General features: G+C 36.0%; 2 protein-coding genes across 2 annotated transcripts; one reads left to right on the top strand and one right to left on the bottom strand.

Moving 5' to 3' along the window:
* Nucleotides 1–3470: 3470 nt before the first annotated feature.
* LOC144440819 (target of EGR1 protein 1-like) lies at nt 3471–11239 on the bottom strand. The gene is made up of 6 exons (XM_078130229.1): nt 10919–11239; nt 8650–8690; nt 8196–8466; nt 6172–6425; nt 5618–5801; nt 3471–5218 (listed from the first exon to the last, which is right to left on the bottom strand). Exons 1-6 carry the CDS (start codon nt 11030–11032, stop codon nt 4538–4540), a joined length of 1545 nt encoding a protein of 514 aa, XP_077986355.1. The 5' UTR covers nt 11033–11239; the 3' UTR covers nt 3471–4537.
* LOC144440818 (adenine DNA glycosylase-like) lies at nt 11215–19130 on the top strand. The gene is made up of 13 exons (XM_078130228.1): nt 11215–11405; nt 12086–12222; nt 12890–13000; nt 13199–13240; nt 13740–13925; nt 14384–14481; nt 14729–14873; nt 15062–15185; nt 15530–15639; nt 16828–16903; nt 17413–17564; nt 17872–18078; nt 18897–19130. Exons 1-13 carry the CDS (start codon nt 11360–11362, stop codon nt 19002–19004), a joined length of 1542 nt encoding a protein of 513 aa, XP_077986354.1. The 5' UTR covers nt 11215–11359; the 3' UTR covers nt 19005–19130.
* Nucleotides 19131–19371: the final 241 nt, after the last annotated feature.

The raw sequence follows: 19371 nt of genomic DNA, 5'->3' as shown, positions 1-19371 counted from the left end.
TTGTCAGTTGTCATGACTTAATTGGCTCATGATTGGTTGAATGATAGTCACATGATCTTGATTAGATCTGCATAGGGTGATAAAAATGATTGTTTCATATCACTTTTTCCATGATGTCACTTATATAGCAAATATTTTTAATATCAAACAATTAGAGAATTCACCTGTCATTCTTGATATATATTAGCATTCTTATTTGTGAAACTGAAAAATGTTTGTCCAGGAAAGGATTTTGGTCACTGAGTATAAAAAGTTGATAAAGTGTTACAAGATAGGTCCTAGCTTACCTCATGAGTTGTACACTTCTTATAATGCCATGCCAGATAACTAGGTCCTAGCTTACCTCATGAGTTGTTCACTTCTTATAATGCCATACCAGATAACTAGGTCCTAGCGTACCTCACAAGTTGTACACTCCTTATAATGCCATACCAGATAACTAGGTCCTAGCTTACCTCACAAGTTGTACACTCCTTATAATGCCATGCCAGATAACTAGGTCCTAGCTTACCTCACAAGTTGTACACTCCTTATAATGCCATACCAGATGACTAGGTCCTAGCTTACCTCATGAGTTGTACACTTCTTATAATGCCATGCCAGATAACTAGGTCCTAGCTTACCTCACAAGTTGTACACTCCTTATAATGCCATGCCAGATAACTAGGTCCTAGCTTACCTCACAAGTTGTACACTCCTTATAATGCCATACCAAATGACTAGGTCCTAGCTTACCTCATGAGTTGTACACTTCTTATAATGCCATGCCAGATAACTAGGTCCTAGCTTACCTCACAAGTTGTACACTCCTTATAATGCCATGCCAGATAACTAGGTCCTACTAGCTTACCTCATGAGTTGTACACTTCTTATAATGCCATATACCAGATAACTAGGTCCTAGCTTACCTCATGAGTTGTTCACTTCTTATAATGCCATACCAGATAACTAGGTCCTAGCTTACCTCATGAGTTGTACACTTCTTATAATGCCATACCAGATAACTAGGTCCTAGCTTACCTCATGAAGTGCTAGTCTGTTAAAGTTATGACATGCCATCCCTCCTGTAACTATATACTGAATGGAGCTATATTAATTGACAGGACAGTACTGCAAACAATTCAGACAGTTTAATGCGGCAAAAAGTGTTAAACTGACCGTGACATCAGACTTTTCACGCTAATACGTGGTCACCTACCTACTTAGCTAACACTGCATCATAAGTTTCATAAGTTACTCATAAGTTTCCGCTACATCTTGTCTTGACAACAGTTACACTGTTGTACAGAGTGGTGCAGTGCTGAACAACATGAGGTATCTTACAAAACAAGTGTTTGCTGTACATATTGGTGAATCTGTTCCCCATCTTGTTTTTTATCATTGCTATGGAAACTGAGTACTAAGACTTAAACTGAGATTTGGCAAGTCTGTCATGAACTGCTTGAAAGTGTTATACAAATCAATGTCACATGCAAATGGCAGATGTATAACAAATATATGTAATATATATGATGATGATGTAATATTACTTCATATCTTGAGTTATAAATATAATCTGAAGTTTTAGATTTGTATATCTTGGAAGACAAGCATCATGTTTCTGATGGAATAATTTTCAATATTTTATGCTAGAATAGTTTTTTTTAGTATGTTTGACGCTATCTTTTTCCTATCCGGATGTAATAAATATGCAAAGAAAAAACCCCCAAAACAGTGGTATGCTTTGTTCTTGATATACCCCCAAAAACTATATGACACAACACAACACGACACGACACGACACTACACAACACTACACTAGACTCCACTAGACTATACTACACTACACTACACTACACTAGACTAGACTAGACTACACTAGACTATACTACACTAGACTACACTACACTAGACTACACTACACTACACTAGACTAGACTACACTAGACTATACTACACTAGACTACACTACACTACACTAGACTAGACTACACTAGACTAGACTACACTAGACTATACTACACTAGACTACACTACACTACACTACACTACACTACACTACACTACACTACACTACACTACACTACACTACACTAGACTAGACTAGACTACACTACACTACTCTATACGTATGGTAATATTAACCCATTTATATATTTATAAGAGTCCTCAAGAAAAAAATGCACCAACAGCAATTATAAGAATTGAACCTTGAACTATATAGGCAGGGGTTGGACTTGGAAGACAAGTTGTTGTTTTTTTCTTTTATTTAAAGACAATCCCGATGGCTTGCCTTATGAAAAAATGAGTTTACAGTTCAGGTTACATAAATGATTCAGTAGGTAACAAGTACGTTATCCACTGACTGTGACCACTGGGAACTTGTGCTTACTGGTAATGTTAGCCCATTTATATCTATATAATGGCCCTCAAGAAACAAATTCTCCAACTCCTGTAATGTAGGAATTGAACCAGAAACCATATAGGCAGGGATGGGGCTTGGAAGTCCAATATCTTAAATACTATGCCACATGAATCTTGTGATTTTGTATGTTACATTACAGATTTTGTGATTTTGTATGTTATGTGTGGACAGGGAGAAGAGCGCCTCCAACGACAGATCTTTCAGTCAAAGGAATGGGTACTGAGTACTTGCATACTTACATAGTTGAATGCAACATAGAATGCAAAATAAATTCAAAACATTGGGTTATTGAATTTTAAAGTCTGTTCATCTTACATATTAGGCATTTGAAAATGTCTTCATTGTGTGACTAATGATAATGTTTTTTTTATCTTGTTTGTCAAGTAAACTATTCTACTGCATGTCAGAATTTCTTCAATATTAGAATATAGTTCTTTTCAATATTAAGTGTCTCGTGTTTTTATGTATGTACATATGTGTGTGTATGTATCTATGTATGTATGTGTGCGTATATGTATGTGTGTGAATGTATGTATGTATGTGTATGTACTTTAATCTTATGAATGTTCTAAATCATTTTAAACCAATTTCACACAACTGCATACACTAGTACATGTACCTTTCCCCTAGCACCTCTAGCCTTATCCATTGGTCCATTGGCTGCCACTAGAGGGCATAGTAGCAGATTGAATGTTACATGAAATAAAACACAATATACACATTTGATCATGTCTCCCCCCCCCCCCCCCCCCGAAAAATAATTTAAACTTTTGTATGGAAAAGAATTGAAAACATACAATATATGAAATACAAGAGAAAGAAAAATGAAAGAAAAAAATACAATACAATAGACACATGTTGACTCATTATGAGGACAACATCATATGACTGTGGGTCACCTCAACACAGACTATCCCTATACTATATTATCCTAAAAATTCTAAATACCATGTGACCACACACATACCACCTGACCACGTATTGACAAACCACAGGAAAGGGACTAGGTGTGTTATAACAGTATTTATTTGATCTTTTCTATTGAATATTACCAAAGTTCCAAAATTTACAGATATCAGGATTGGCATAGAAGTATTTTTTTTTGACTACCTCTAGTCCATTCTATCAAAGTTGTTTTTGACAATATAAAACTGTTTTTATAACTAATAGTTTCTTTTACATATGCATATTAAATGAGTTGGTTGAAGTAAATGTTTAACTTTGATGGTCTGCATTGCATTCCACATTTATTACCCTTTGCAAGTGTTAGAATCTAGTATCAGCTGTGAAAGGAGTTGACCAATGTGTGAGGACACCCCATCATGGCCTGTTATGATTGTTAGAATGAAAACTATGATTACATCATCTTGTCATATTTGCATAATTCCCATGATGCCATAGTCTTATGAATATATTACAGGAAGTTTAGGTAGCTGCATAAAGATTTGGAAACCTGTGGGTTGTGACATCTGGATAAGAACCATGTTTGATTTTGATCTGATTTTGATCAGTTTTCAAAATCAGACAGAAGAATATCACGCTGAGTGTGCAATGTAAGTAAGTAACAGGAGATTTCATCTTAGCTTGCAATTGATGTATCAAGACAAATGAGGCTGATAGTTTCATATTGAGATAGACACAATAAAGATAACACACAAACATCTCTTACATTGTGTCTGTTCTGTACGTTGGTACATTTGTATGTTTCGTTATCATGAACAAAATACAGAGCAGACATTGTGTAAGGGATGTGTGTGTGTGTGTTATCTTTATTATGTCTATCTCAACATGGAACCTTAGGATTGGTCTCACTGATCCTGATACATTTATATATATACATTTTGGAATCTCCAAACTAGGAAAGGTATACTTCCTGTATGCAAGGGATAGAACATGAATAGCATATATGTCCATGAATGTATTAAGCATACATAATGTCTTCTCAGTGTGCTAGGTATGCAAAATCTAATGTACCCAAATTTTATGTACTTTTACTATGATCAACTTTCTATACGAAAAATCAAGTTATGTTATCTGATTGCTCCATTTCTCTGATGAAAAAATAAGTTCTAAAACTGGGAAATCTTTTTGATCCCAATCACTGCATATGAAATGATAGCAAATAAAATGTACTCATACTTCAACTTCACTTCTCAGTTTCTCAATTTTCATCCTGTGGAGACTAGATGTTTTACTAAAGTTGCTCTTCATAATCTGTAAAGGAATGTCTTTACCACTTAGGCATAACCTGTTGGCTAACACTCCCAGTTCATACTTCTCTGCAATAGATGTATTGTGACTCTCTTGTTCAGGGGGTTTACTCTTTCCTAGTTTGGATACAAAAGTTGCCATAGCAAAACCTGTCATGAAGGCATCAAATCCTGCTCTGTGTCCTTTCATTCTCTGTTGGGGTAGCACCCCCGATTTGAGAGTTGTATCTGGTTCAGTACTACCCACTGTAGAAGTTGCATGCATTCCTGTTTTGTGTGGATCAGGAAGATTAGCCCCATCCAAAATTCTATCCAGATTACCGTTTCCGGCCAAAGAAGGAGGATGCTTTTCCAATACATCTTCATCATCATCCTCATCATCTTCATCACTCACATCTTCAACTGCATCCTTTGTATCCATGGCAACACCTTCCTCTGGTATGGAACTCAATCTTTGTTGCTTAGTGTTGTCTCTCCCACTTCTGTTTCTCTTTCGCCTCTTTCTCTTTCTCTTCTTTACAACACTTACATCTTCACGGTCAAGAATGATGTCAGGGTCATGTGACTTTGGACAGCTAATACTCAGCTTACAATATCCATAGTTCTGACAATACAAAATTTGTGGAGTTGTTATTATCAATCCCACTTATCCTAAAGTGTTATTTATTTGGTAAATTCTCAACCAGTACAAATGTTGCTACATTTTAATGCTTCAATTCCATCCATTAAATACAGCAGTTGCAAGGGATTGCATGCTCACAAGGGATTTGTGGCAGTACATGTATAAAGAGCTGTTGTGTTGGTTACAGGTCTATGTCAGTGATAATAATTTGTCGTGTCAGTGCAGTAAGGTCGCATCTGCTATGCAATTGTATAGGCAGATACGACCTTACTACACTGACACGATGAATTGCCAAATGCTTCAAGCACAGTATGGAAAAGTGAATATAAAAACTAAAAAAATTATCATTAAATATCAAACGAAGGAAGTCATGAAACTTACTGCATATTGTTCACATATATCTATCTTCTGCTGAAGCTGACAGCCTGTAATCATAGTATTTGTTAAATCAGAAGGTAACCCACAATGTCTGAACTCAACACAGTCCATATTGGATGGATAGTGGGGGAACTCTACTGAAATGTGTCTCTCTCCTTTTGACTCACTAACTGCATTTTCACGTTGACTGTAAAGAAAAGTAACAAATCACAAAAGGAATATCAATATTGCATTACATGTATCATGTATGTCACCTGAAGCACACTGCTGATGACGATGAGTTATATAACACATTCTGAATGACACATAGGATTAGAAATGAATGAGAACATCACTGATTATCAGATTAGTGCAGATCTGAGCAAAGATTATCAGTTATTGCTGAAGTTTGAGAAATTTAATAAAACAAGTGGTTCAGTTTCCTTCTGACTTTACCAGTATTTGTCAAACTTTTAAAGTACGATTATGAATTAAAAGTATAACATGTATTTCTACGCTTACTTTGGTGTTATGACAGAATTAAGTACAGACATCCTAATGTCAAAATGACCTCTCACCTTCTTCTGAACACATATTCCAGGTAGGAAGCTGAGAATCTGGCATGGAATTCGGCGATGTACTTTGTATCGTAAATACCACCAGTAAACATCTCAGACATATCAGCCAGAAATGTAGACAATGTAGTTGGCAGCTCTGTATAGAAACTTTGATAGAGAAACACTAGATCAACCAGTCCATTGTGTAGTACCAGTGGTTTGTTATATTGGATCATTGCTGAGAAAAGATCTCGGATATCTTGTTTTTCTTCTTTCTGTATTATAACGCAGACAAAAAAGAAAATTCGGTGAACGTTAGTTCAGATTTATAGTTGTGTTGTTGAAATCTACAATTTATGAAATAATATGAAAATAGAGTTGAATGAACTATGGCGTTTGGGCACTGATTGAGTGTAATGTTGTAATTAAAACTCATCGTATTAATTTCTTGTAAAAATGGCAGTTTTTAGGAACAAGTATGGCCATCAGTAAAAGTTCATTTGTACATTCATTCTGTATTTTCTGTTTGCTAATTTTTATCAATTATTACCTAAATCAGTTGGAGTTATACAGAGGTTGTGTGTGTAACCATGGTTATATGTCTATTTGTTTGTTTGGATATGGAGTATGATGTAGAATGGTTAGAGCAGCCAGCTTGCAATCTGCAGGTTGTAGGTTCGAGTCTTCATTGCTGTCGTTTATTTCTGAATGGCTAAAGTCCTTTGGCAAGAGTCGAACTACAATTGTGCAGTCAACCCAGCTGTATAATTGGGGACCTGGTAGGATGGAGATTGCAATGTGAATGCTATAGTTATGTAGCATGAGAGTCTTTTTGGTGATTACTTTGACTATGGAAAGAGTACACATACATGTATGTGCTATGAAACAATTATTGCATGGCTTTATTTGGGCACTAGTAGATCTCATATTACACCCCATGCTGTTATGAAACAATTATTGCCTGGCTTTATTTGGGCATTAGTAGATGTCATATTACACCCCATGCTATTATGAAACAATTATTGCCTGGCTTTATTTGGGCACTAGTAGATGTCATATTACACCCCATGCTATTATGAAACAATTATTGCCTGGCTTTATTTGGGCACTAGTAGATGTCATATTACACCCCATGCTATTATGAAACAATTATTGCCTGGCTTTATTTGGGCACTAGTAGATGTCATATTACACCCCATGCTGTTATAAAACAATTATTGCCTGGCTTTATTTGGGCACTAGTAGATGTCATATTACACCCCATGCTATTATGAAACAATTATTGCCTGGCTTTATTTGGGCACTAGTAGATGTCATATTACACCCCATGCTGTTATGAAACAATTATTGCCTGACTTTATTTGGGCACTAGTAGATCTCATATTACACCCCATGCTGTTATGAAACAATTATTACCTGACTTTATTTGGGCACTAGTAGATCTCATATTACACCCCATGCTGTTATGAAACAATTATTGCCTGGCTTTATTTGGGCACTAGTAGATGTCATATTACACCCCATGCTGTTATGAAACAATTAATGCCTGGCTTTATTTGGGCACTAGTAGATGTCATATTACACCCCATGCTATTATGAAACAATTATTGCCTGGCTTTATTTGGGCACTAGTAGATGTCATATTACACCCCATGCTGTTATGAAACAATTATTGCCTGACTTTATTTGGGCACTAGTAGATCTCATATTACACCCCATGCTGTTATGAAACAATTATTACCTGACTTTATTTGGGCACTAGTAGATCTCATATTACACCCCATGCTGTTATGAAACAATTATTGCCTGGCTTTATTTGGGCACTAGTAGATGTCATATTACACCCCATGCTGTTATGAAACAATTATTGCCTGGCTTTATTTGGGCACTAGTAGATGTCATATTACACCCCATGCTGTTATGTAACAACTACTCCCCTCTGCTATCTGCCTCAGGGAAAACAGTTGTTGCATAACTTTACAGTCCTCAACATAATGGTCATCTACTAATGCCCTCATAGCCAGGCAATACGTGTATAATATTACCTTATCTGATCCTCTATAAAATGGCACACCTTTGGAATACTGTTTATTGAAATCAAAGCCATGTTCCACCAGGAATTGTACAGCACCAGGTTCCACCATGTAGTCTTCCTGACACAGCATGATAATATTAAAAGTTTGTACAAAAAATGGCAGTGATTGTGTCTCTGTCACCGTTACAGAATATGGAATCTTAAAACATGATAGTCCTATGGATACCATGGCTCTAGTCTTAGCAATGTCATAAATAGCCTTGTAGCGGTCTTCTACTGATCTGAAATCAAAAGTAGTATTTCAACATTACATGTTTGTTACATTAATGACATATTCTGTGTTGTCCCATAGACCCTCCATGGTCTATGGTTGTAGGAGTAGTACAAGTACAAAAATACACATGTACTCTATGTCACTGGCAATACACTATAACTTTTACTCCAAAGAAAAAAAAGAAACTTACTGTGCCATTAGTGCTCTTCGTGGTCCAAGACCACTTAATTCCTGTAAAAAATACAAAATAACAAATTACTGTAATAAGACAGTGTCTTCCAACATAAATATGGTATTACTGCATTAGGCAGCGATCATATTTGGTGATAAGTACATATAGGATAACTTTGTCCCTATTTCACCTCATCACACATCAACTCCTTCCACATCAAATTTTACCCAATTTCAACTGGTAAAAAGCATAGACAGTGGAGGGGAGAAGGACAGGAAAGCCGGCAAAACTTCAAAGAGTAATCTTTGTTTATCTTTGCGAGCTTGTCTGGAATATAACAGTTGGCGCTGCCTAATCTCGCGCGTGTGTAAATACGGGAAATGACGTCATCTGACGCTACCAGCATAACCAGCCTGACGCGATAACTCACAACGTGTGGTTCGAGGTGCAAAAGAAATCGTGTTGTCTCAATCTTTTCGAAGATATTTCGTCCTAATTTGGAGTTTGTCCCTTCTGTCATTAGGTTCTAACGGTAAGTTTCTTTTGCCATTCTCAGTCAATTTTCTATACCTACACTTTCAGTCAAGACAATGAAATGCTTCGATGTCTAATTGTTGTCTGTAAATTGTATCATTGTGTCACTTCAAGTTATGGATTTTGTCCCCGTATTACTATTTTCTGGTCATGTTTTTATGGAAACCACATGCATGAAGTCGTTCTTGTGTTACTAAACAAGTGCACCGTGCAATTTGCCGTTGTCGAGTGTATACTGACGTCTTATAAAAATAAATCAAAAAATGCCCGACCACAGGTTATGACTTATGTTCTCATGTTCATATGTTGTTTACTGCTAAAACTTTACCGTTGTTGTCTTTGTATTAGTTTGTAAAGTTTTTGAACTAAAATTTCTCCGTCGGTTTTTTTGTGTGTGTAAAGACATGCACGAAGTCTTTCTACCAGAGGCAAAACGTGTACTTTGACATTTTCTGTGGACAAGGGGTATCATGTCATACAATTACTCGACATTCGAATGCCACGATTGTCCCTGTACAGCTCGTAACTGACGTACCGATTTGCTAAATTAGTCTAATTTTGTCCCCCTTTTACAATTTTGTCGTTAAATATCCTTCATAAAAACATGGACCATGTCGTTCTGATTGAGGTATATCATGTCACCACGTAACCAGTACTCAATGAACTTGTCATGGCGTCGTGTAATAAAAGCTACAAAAATCCAAGGTTTAGGGTACACGGGGCCCTTTTTATGGCTGATGACATATGGTTTCTCTCATATTCCTTCTCGTAACCCCTTTCTGAGAGTGTACGGTTAATATTGTCGCTCGACAACTGAGGAGATGTCGGTTTCCGGAGTCTCCGTACGTAGCTTTCTCTATCACTTCCGGGAAGCAAAACAGCTGTATGCGTTCACGTAGTTGAGTATAGCCGGCCATGTATCAGCATTAAAAAATTGCAAAATATATTACGAGTATAATCATAATGGTATAATCATAACCATCGATACCACAACTCTAAGGTGTGCATGTAGCATTTGTAATCACCCCGTCATGCAATGGCGTCAAACAACAACAACAACAACAACAACAACAGTAATAATAATAATAACAATAATAATAATATAATAATAATAATAATAATAATTCATGTCCTTGAGTATCAATAATACAATAACAGTATCATTGCCTCCAGATAACAATTTGTGTTGTTTTGGTTGGTGTGCAAATTGAGTGATATTACTAGTCCGGTCAAAATTATCAGTACTAATAGTAATATATCAACATAATTTTCTTTCTCAAGGTCTGTTCATAACTTGGGTTCATACTGTCACATTTACTATCTGTCTATGTAAAAAGTAAACAAATCTTCTACAAGATTAAATCCTACTATAATTTTTACTCTTGAATTTGTTAGTGTTTCAGTTTATTTTTGTGCAAAAAAAATTACAAGAAGCAGCTGTGAACTAACACTTCATGGAATATGTATCAGTAAACTGGTTGGAGACATGCCCTGGGCCCAGGCTCAACTTACTTTACAGCACACAAACGGTACAGTATGGAATGACATTCAGTTTGCGTTTGTGTGGTTTAACATGTCATGAATATTGTTTTAAATTAGTTATTTCCATGTCACGTTCAAATTGTGTAAAAGGGTATACTACTATATACATATGATGACGAGCAATATGCCTATCCAATTTGGTTCCACGCAAATCACTTTTATACTTGAGTGTTGGTACATGAACGGTGTGAAGGAGCTGCGAAAGTCTTACCGTGTCGACGGCCACAAAAGATGAGGACTTGATTGCCAACATCATGGTTGGCCACATGTCTTGGAAGTTATCTCGATGTACATCGACGACCGGGACAACACTAAACCACGCCATGACAACGTCTTGCTTAGTTCGAACAGTACGAAAATAATTTTAGAAATGGAAAAAAACAACATGGACACACTTTACATCGAGAAAACAACTTTGTCCATGTGAGTTGCCATTTTGAATGATGTCATTGTGCGCAATGACCTAGGTCATCTACTACGAGCATTTTCGTTCGCGGGAAAGTTGGAAAGTTCGATCAGCTGACGATTTGTTATGAAACTTTACACACCCATATATATCTGAGAGGCTGCAGCTGGTCAGGGTATATGCCAGTACTGGTCTGTAACAACGCTACCATCACGAATACGTTTCTTGTCAACCACCATTATCACTATGGTGCGTCGAAGCGATCGAACAAAACGCATAAAACTTGATCAAGGTATTTGAAAAACCAATTAGTGCTAAAATAGCCACCGATCCTCTCTAAATACAAATGTAGTATGCTCAGAACCACAGACAGAATCTCTATATACTGTATACAAATGATTATTTATTGCTGTAGAGTATAACTCATGACTATTCTTGCTGAGAATGTTGTATTATGGCGATTAATCCAAGCTGCAGATATTGTTTGGCCGTTGGAGTTCATGGTGATGATATGTGTTAATAAGTAAATATGTCAACGACCTGTGAGGTATAGCATGTCACCATTTTCATCATCATCATACACCATCTTCATTGCTGTCATTATCTTCATCATTACTGTCATCACCACCACCACCACCACCACCACCACCATCATCATCATCATCATCATCATCATCATCATCATAATGTTACCATGTACCACTTCCACCACCATCACCACCACCATCATCATCATCATCATCACCATCATCATCACTATCATCATCATCATCATCATCATCATCATCATCATCATCATCATCATCATCATCATCATCATCATCATCATCATCATCATGATGATAATGTTACCATGTACCACTGCTACCACCACCATCACCACCACCACCACCATCACCACAGTTTCGTCTCTTTTTCTTTGTCTCTACCCTATCCATCCTCATCACAACAATCTATCTTCATATTTTGCAGACACTACCGTAACCAACATCAAATCTGAAGACAATACATATCATAAATTTATCAATGACTGTGAAATAGAATGCTTTCAACAGAGTATTTTACAATGGTATGATGCCAATAAAAGAGAATTGCCATGGAGAAAACTTGTAAGATTATTTTTCAACTTTCATATTTGCTGATCTCTTATATACTCAAGGGTATGGCCAGTATTAAACACGTCAACAGCCATAACAGACAAATTTCCCTGTGAGGGATAATATAAAGTAATATAATATTAATAATAATGATAATAATAACAGTGATTAGTCATTTTTGGATCAAGCTTACAAATATTTTTCATTCAAAAAATCAATGTTAAGAGTATACCATAACAGTTAAGATAAGAATCCAGGAGACTTTGGGGTGAAATGGAAGAAGACAATTACAAATGTTATACTTCGTGATACTTTTTTGTATGTATTTTTCTTAATCTTACTGACTCTGATTCAATTCTTTGCTCCATCCTAAGGATATAAAAAATATTCCCTTTAAGATATAGATTCTCTTGATTATTTATTTGCATTATTATTTTACAAAATTAATTTTGACCTCTGAAGTGATTGTGGTACTTTAACGGGAAGGTGTCTTTTGTTTCCTCTTCTTTTTCACAATAGAGTATCTTTATATTGAAGGCGTACTTTTATTGGATATGGAATTGGAAGTCCCAGAACCTGTTTTCAGTATTTCTTTGGATAACTTTAACTGAGGACAAATAATTGCCAGTAAATTCTAAGAATTTGTTTAATAACTCAGTTTTTGACTTTTGTTTCCAAGGCTCTGTTAGAAGACCCTAACAAGAGAGCCTATGCAGTCTGGGTGTCAGAAATAATGTTACAACAGACTCAGGTTGCTACGGTTATTGACTACTATAACAAATGGATGAAGGTAAGTATTTAATGCTGTTGACCAATGTGAGAACTCAGCTACATATGCATGTTCATAGCTATAGACACACACACACACACACACACACACACACACACACACACACACACACACACACACACACAATCCAGTTCACAAGGTGTCATTCACTTATTGTTCTGTGAAGCTAACATTCTGTATTGTATTTTCTTCTCATAGAAATGGCCTACATTGCAGGATCTGGCTGGGGCAAGTCTAGAAGTAAGTCTATGAACAACTGAAAATATCAATTTAATAGTGTATAATTACACTGAAATTTCTAAACGGTATTCATTTATTATTTCAGAGAGAATTTAAAATTTACAAGAAATTTAAATGTTGTCCACTGTTCAAAAATCAAGCAATAATCTATTTGTGTGACAAATGAGTTTTGCAGCTCAAGTTTGTAATGAGTGTGACCTATTCCATATTTGGAGATAGTGTACAATATTCCATATTTGGAGATAGCGTACAATATTCCATATTTAGACATATATTTAGACATAGAGTTCCATATTCCATATTTGGACATAATAGGAGTCTCTGACTCATATTCCATATTTGGAAATAACGTGCTGTGGCATATATATTTTTTTCCAATAGCATTACACAGGTACATTAGTAAAAACAACATTCACAAGGAAATCGTACAGTTGCAATGTTGATTTTTCTATTATTCTAATGTATGCTTCCTCTGTCTGATTATTTGATGTTTTTTAAGGAGGTGAATGAGATGTGGTCTGGTTTAGGCTACTACAGTAGAGGAAGAAGACTTCATGAAGGTGCACAGAAAGTAGTGAATCAAATGAAAGGTGAAATGCCTACATCAGCTGACACACTTCTCAAAGAGTTACCAGGTGTTGGCAAGTACACAGCTGGAGCTATTGCATCTATTGCTCACAATGAGGTGAGTGGAGATGTCAAAGTGAATGACTTAGTTCTTTCCAAACCCTGTATCATGAAGGATGGTCCATACTGTTAACCCAGTTATTGCCCATGATGAGATGAGATGACTTTAGGATGTTAGAATTGGTGACTGATATTATCTGAGTCCCCCCCCCCCCCCCCCACACACACCTCTTCGGACTAAAGAAGAGTGAGGTATAAATGAAAACAAAAGCCACAGTCTTGAGTGAGAGTGATACAGAAAATTAGGGTTGACATATAAAAACAAAAGTAGATGACATGTACTTGTATGAGGGCAGCAGATCACAAGGTAAGAAATGTTCAGCTTCAGAGACTGAGTGACTGCAACAAATACATTACGTCATCGTAAAATACCAATAAAAATAAAAATAATATAAGTAAAAAATATATTTGGTTCCATATACCTATAAATATTATGATCTGTTCTATTGCTATTAGGTTACAGGTGTGGTAGATGGTAATGTCGTCAGAGTATTGTCTCGAACTAGAGCCATAGGAGCTGATAGCACTAGTCAGCATGTTGTAGATTCAATATGGTAAGTTGGCCGTTACTTTGTTCTTCGTTCATTTATTCATTCATTTTGTTTTTGTAACATAAGTTAGATATATTTCCACATGAATTTAGGAAAACAATTTCCTGGTAAATTTATACCAAATGATAGCATTCAGCAAGCAAATTTATCATACATGTAATTTTGGGTAGAAATAATATGTTTATCAACAATTAAAAATGTCTTTTCTTTGTAAATTTTACATCTGAGTATTTTTTAAAATTTTGAACAGGTCCATGGCTAATACATTGGTAGACCGTACAAGGCCAGGTGATTTTAACCAAGCCATGATGGAGTTAGGAGCTACGGTATGCACTCCAAAAACACCACAATGCAGTCAGTGTCCTATTGCCAGCTTCTGCAGAGCTTTTGCTCAGGTATGTATTCACAAGATTTGGCAAGACTATAGAATGTCTTCATGTGTCCTCATACTTCATATGATCAGAATTCTCCTACAGTATTTTCCGTTGATTTCATTAAGAAATTCAATATTCACTGTTGACTTTTTCCATTTACATGTACATTGTGTTACTGCTAAATATTTCTTTAACAATACTGCTTTCAGGTGGAAAATCAGAAAGAAAAGTCCAAGCAGAGACTCATTAAAAATGGAAAAGAGGAAGAAATTGACACCAAAGGTGGAATTGACAAGAAAAATGTGAAAATGATCATACCTGATATAGAATGTGGTAGGGCAGTGTTTCTTTGACTTCTAGTAGGGCAGCGTATAAAGTTACAAGATCAACTTGATGATTCTCTGAAATTGTAAGTAGTTGTTCATGCAGGTGATATAAAATCATGAAATGACTTTCCAAAACACATAGTTTATAAAAAATGCCATTATTTCCAGGATTGTTACCCTTCAACAAAAGATTTTGTTTATTATTTTTAACATATCGTGACTCATTTCTGTCAATTATCTGGTAACCATAAATTTATTATCAATGTAAGATTCCCCATGAATTTAGTAAATATACAATTACTGGTTTGGTTTAATTTCACAAATTTAATATTTTTATGTTCAAATTTGTAGCTAATGAGGCTTGTCGCCTGTGCCTCCCTAGTACGGAACCCTGGGATAGCTCTCTTGGAGTCATGAACTACCCCAGGAAACCAAAGAAGAAACCACCACGTGAGGAAAAGGTAGATTTACTATGATGATTTGTAGTAGTTCCAAACTCAGAGTGTATGATATTTTAGCTAAATAAATGAAACAACAACACTCGTAGACTGTAAGATAGGTCGTGTCACTCTGCTCTCACCATATTGACCAGTGTATAAACTACCCCACCCTCACCATATTGACCAATGTATGAAGTACCCCACCCTCACCATATTGACCAATGTATGAAGTACCCCACCCTCACCATATTGACCAGTGTATTAAGTACCCCACCCTCACCATATTGACCATTGTATGAACTACCCCACCCTCACCATATTGACCAATGTATGAAGTACCCCACCCTCACCATATTGACCAATGTATGAAGTACCCCACCCTCACCATATTGACCAATGTATGAAGTACCCCACCCTCACCATATTGACCAATGTATGAAGTACCCCACCCTCACCATATTGACCAGTGTATTAAGTACCCCACCCTCACCATATTGACCAATGTATGAAGTACCCCACCCTCACCATATTGACCAGTGTATTAAGTACCCCACCCTCACCATATTGACCAGTGTATTAAGTACCCCACCCTCACCATATTGACCAGTGTATGAAGTACCCCACCCTCACCATATTGACCAGTGTATTAAGTACCCCACCCTCACCATATTGACCAGTGTATTAAGTACCCCACCCTCACCATATTGACCAGTGTATGAAGTACCCCTTCCTCACCATATTGACCAGTGTATGAAGTACCCCACCCTCACCATATTGACCAGTGTATGAAGTACCCCACCCTCACCATATTGACCAGTGTATGAAGTACCCCACCCTCACCATATTGACCAGTGTATGAAGTACCCCACCCTCACCATATTGACCAGGTTGTAAAGGGTAACTGGTATAAGTAGTTTCCTAATCACAGGTTTTGGAAAGAAAGGAACAGAATCATGGTAGCCTTTAATAAATAAGCACCAAACCTGGTTTTCATCAATTTGCAATTTGCGAATTTAAACAGTGTCAGATTTAGGAATACCAGTAAGTACTGGTTGGGAAGGGTTATGTGCAAATTACTAAACTGCCCATTGACATGAATTCACCATTGCACGGCATATTATAATAAGGTTTACCATTGAATTGAATTGAATTGTAGTATTTTCAGTTAAATGTATAAAAAATCAAATTAATGTTTTGATTTTGTTTCAGACCATGGTGTCAGTTATTATCAGAAATACTAAGAAGGGACAAAAAGAATATTTTTTAGTTCAAAGACCAGAGAAAGGTAAAAACCATATCTAATTATCTGTAAGTCAAACTGAACTTTACAATTTGTTCATGTGATGATGATGTATACTGTCGACAGTCGTTCATGCCTTTTTTGCTACGTTTCATCTAAAACAAAGTTGTTGTCTCACTCCATAGCACTGAATACTACCGCATACTGATAGGAACGAGTGCTGGAGGCATTTGCCTCCAGCACTTGCTGTTGCTATCAGTATGCGGTTATAGTATTGCTCCGGATCAGAGCGAGGCGCTGACTTTAGTTTTAGATAAAACGTAGCAAAAACGGCATGAACGACTGTCAACGGTCTATATTGGCAGTATCAAATATAGTCAATGTACCAAAGTACACCAAAACAACCGTTCTTGATTTCATCTAGAGTTCATAAAATATTACGTTTCAGTTCAGGGCTGATTATCCACAAAGGATAAGAGACTCTGAAATAAATCCACATTAACACTATGAAAATACTGTATTAAGTATTTCATGTGTATTGTTTTTTTCACCAGGTTTATTAGCCAACATGTGGGAATTTCCCAGCATGCTTTTGGAAAAAGGTGACACAGAGAAGGAAAGGCAGGTAACCATGGATACACATCTCAGGGAGAAATTTCCATCCATAAACCTAGATTCCTGTAAGAAAAGATCCTATGTAGGAGAGGTAATAACCATCATATAAATATTAGTCAATTTGTATGGAATTGAAAAGAGATAATGGGGAGAAGGTTAGAGAAGGGAAAAATATAGACTTCTATAGTTCTCCCTTCTCTAACCTTCTCCCCATTAACATACAAGTATTTGATAATGATTTTTGGGGGTGTGGCTTACTGAATTAGTTCTGACAGTTCTCAAGACATTAAGCTAATTGGTTTTGAGGATAGGAGGTAAGGTGACTCTACTAAAGATAACAGTGTAGTAGGCTATGGTGAACAAAGTGAAACTGAAAAACTTAATTTTCCACATTTCAGGTAGTACATATCTTTTCCCACATTCACCAAACCTACCTGGTGGAGACATTTACTGTCGACTCTCAAGAATCCCCAATTGGTTGTTGTCATGACAACCACCCTTCTTGTAAATGGGTCACAGAAGAGGAGTTAGGGAACTCTGCTATTTCTACATCTGTGAAAAAGATATTTAAATCATATGAATCATCAACTGGAAAGAAAACAAAGGTAGGAACAAATATTCCCTTTGAGATGCAGAAATTGCATTACATGTAATTATTAAGTAGGAGATTACATTTTTCACATAACATGTGAACTGGACAGTGCTTAAAATGAGAGTGAGCACATATCATATAAGAGATGTTCTCAAAACTCTCCTTGTGAAATGAATATATTTACACACTTTTTTATACTTTTTAGAAAAAAAAATTGACTGACCGACCCATCAATTAGAAACATAGAATGAAGTATGATTGCCCTAACTTTTTGTTAAAATTGTCAGCATTTTTATTATTCATTGTGATATAATTTTATATTGATATGAAGTCATCCAGTGATGAAAATATATATACTGTCTACAATGATACCATAGATTTGATATTTGTGTAGACATTGTAAGTTTTAAACCCAAAATTGAAACTTGAAATCAAATCATGAATATTTTCAGCAGTTTCTGTCATCATTGGCAAAAGTCAACTATTGACAAAAGATAAAGCAGAAACTTAGATCTTTTCCACAAATTTCTAAGAAATGTAATGTATACCCATATCCATGTATTAGACTATAAGATACATCATGTCGCTCCATCCTCAGTGGCCACCTCTCTTATAGACTAATGCATGTATATACTCACACTATAAATTTATTTTACAATATAAGAGCCATCACTTTTGGAATACTCTTTATTTCGGACACATTTTTTGTTCAATAACCTTGAACTTGGCCATTGTTATAAGCTAATCAGAAAAGGTTTTAGATAATCCAAAGATGTGTTTTCAGTTCATGTTTTTCCTATCTTGAATATGTTATGTTTATTCTCTTTTCAGAGCTCAGCAAAGAGAAAAAACGGTGGAGTTGACAGTGGGGCTAAAGAAAGCAAGAAACAGCTGGGACTAGAAGCATTCTTTAAACCCCAATCAAAGAAAAAGACATAAAGATCTGAGATCGAGAATGATGATGAACAAACTCAGTGTTTAGATTAAATAGCAATATGTAAAGGATGTAATATTGATACACATACACTGCCAATTTGAGTTTATTCAGGGAATATTGTTGCATTAGGCTGAATTTTATGTTTGTCCTAAAAATGCAAATTATAACTCATTATGTAAAAAGCACTGCAGTATATTGTGCATCATAGACAATATACTGGTATACTTTAGAAGGTTGAGATATGCAAATTAGGGTATTATTATGCAAACATTTCCATGTACTATCATTATCATTAAACTCACTGATATGATAAAGCAAGTGTCGCACTGTAAATTACCTTGCATTTATACTAAGAAGTTATAGTGACTA

Source organism: Glandiceps talaboti, chromosome 10, assembly GCF_964340395.1.
Source record: "Glandiceps talaboti chromosome 10, keGlaTala1.1, whole genome shotgun sequence".
In the NCBI taxonomy this organism is placed as follows: domain Eukaryota; kingdom Metazoa; phylum Hemichordata; class Enteropneusta; family Spengelidae; genus Glandiceps; species Glandiceps talaboti.
This window is presented reverse-complemented; position numbering and strand designations above follow the sequence as displayed.

What these genes read in the sequence shown, in the direction of transcription:
- LOC144440818 (XM_078130228.1), top strand. Translation starts at nt 11,360, where the DNA reads ATGGTGCGTCGAAGCGATCGAACAAAACGCATAAAACTTGATCAAG. An exon ending in ACGCATAAAACTTGATCAAG is followed by an intron (nt 11,406 to 12,085) that starts GTATTTGAAAAA and finishes CATATTTTGCAG; the next exon opens with ACACTACCGTAACCAACATC. An exon ending in CATCTATTGCTCACAATGAG is followed by an intron (nt 13,926 to 14,383) that starts GTGAGTGGAGAT and finishes TATTGCTATTAG; the next exon opens with GTTACAGGTGTGGTAGATGG.
- LOC144440819 (XM_078130229.1), bottom strand. Translation starts at nt 11,032, where the DNA reads ATGGCGTGGTTTAGTGTTGTCCCGGTCGTCGATGTACATCGAGATAAC. An exon ending in CTTTTGTGGCCGTCGACACG is followed by an intron (nt 8,691 to 10,918) that starts GTAAGACTTTCG and finishes TATTTTTTACAG; the next exon opens with GAATTAAGTGGTCTTGGACC. An exon ending in GAATATGTGTTCAGAAGAAG is followed by an intron (nt 5,802 to 6,171) that starts GTGAGAGGTCAT and finishes TTTTCTTTACAG; the next exon opens with TCAACGTGAAAATGCAGTTA.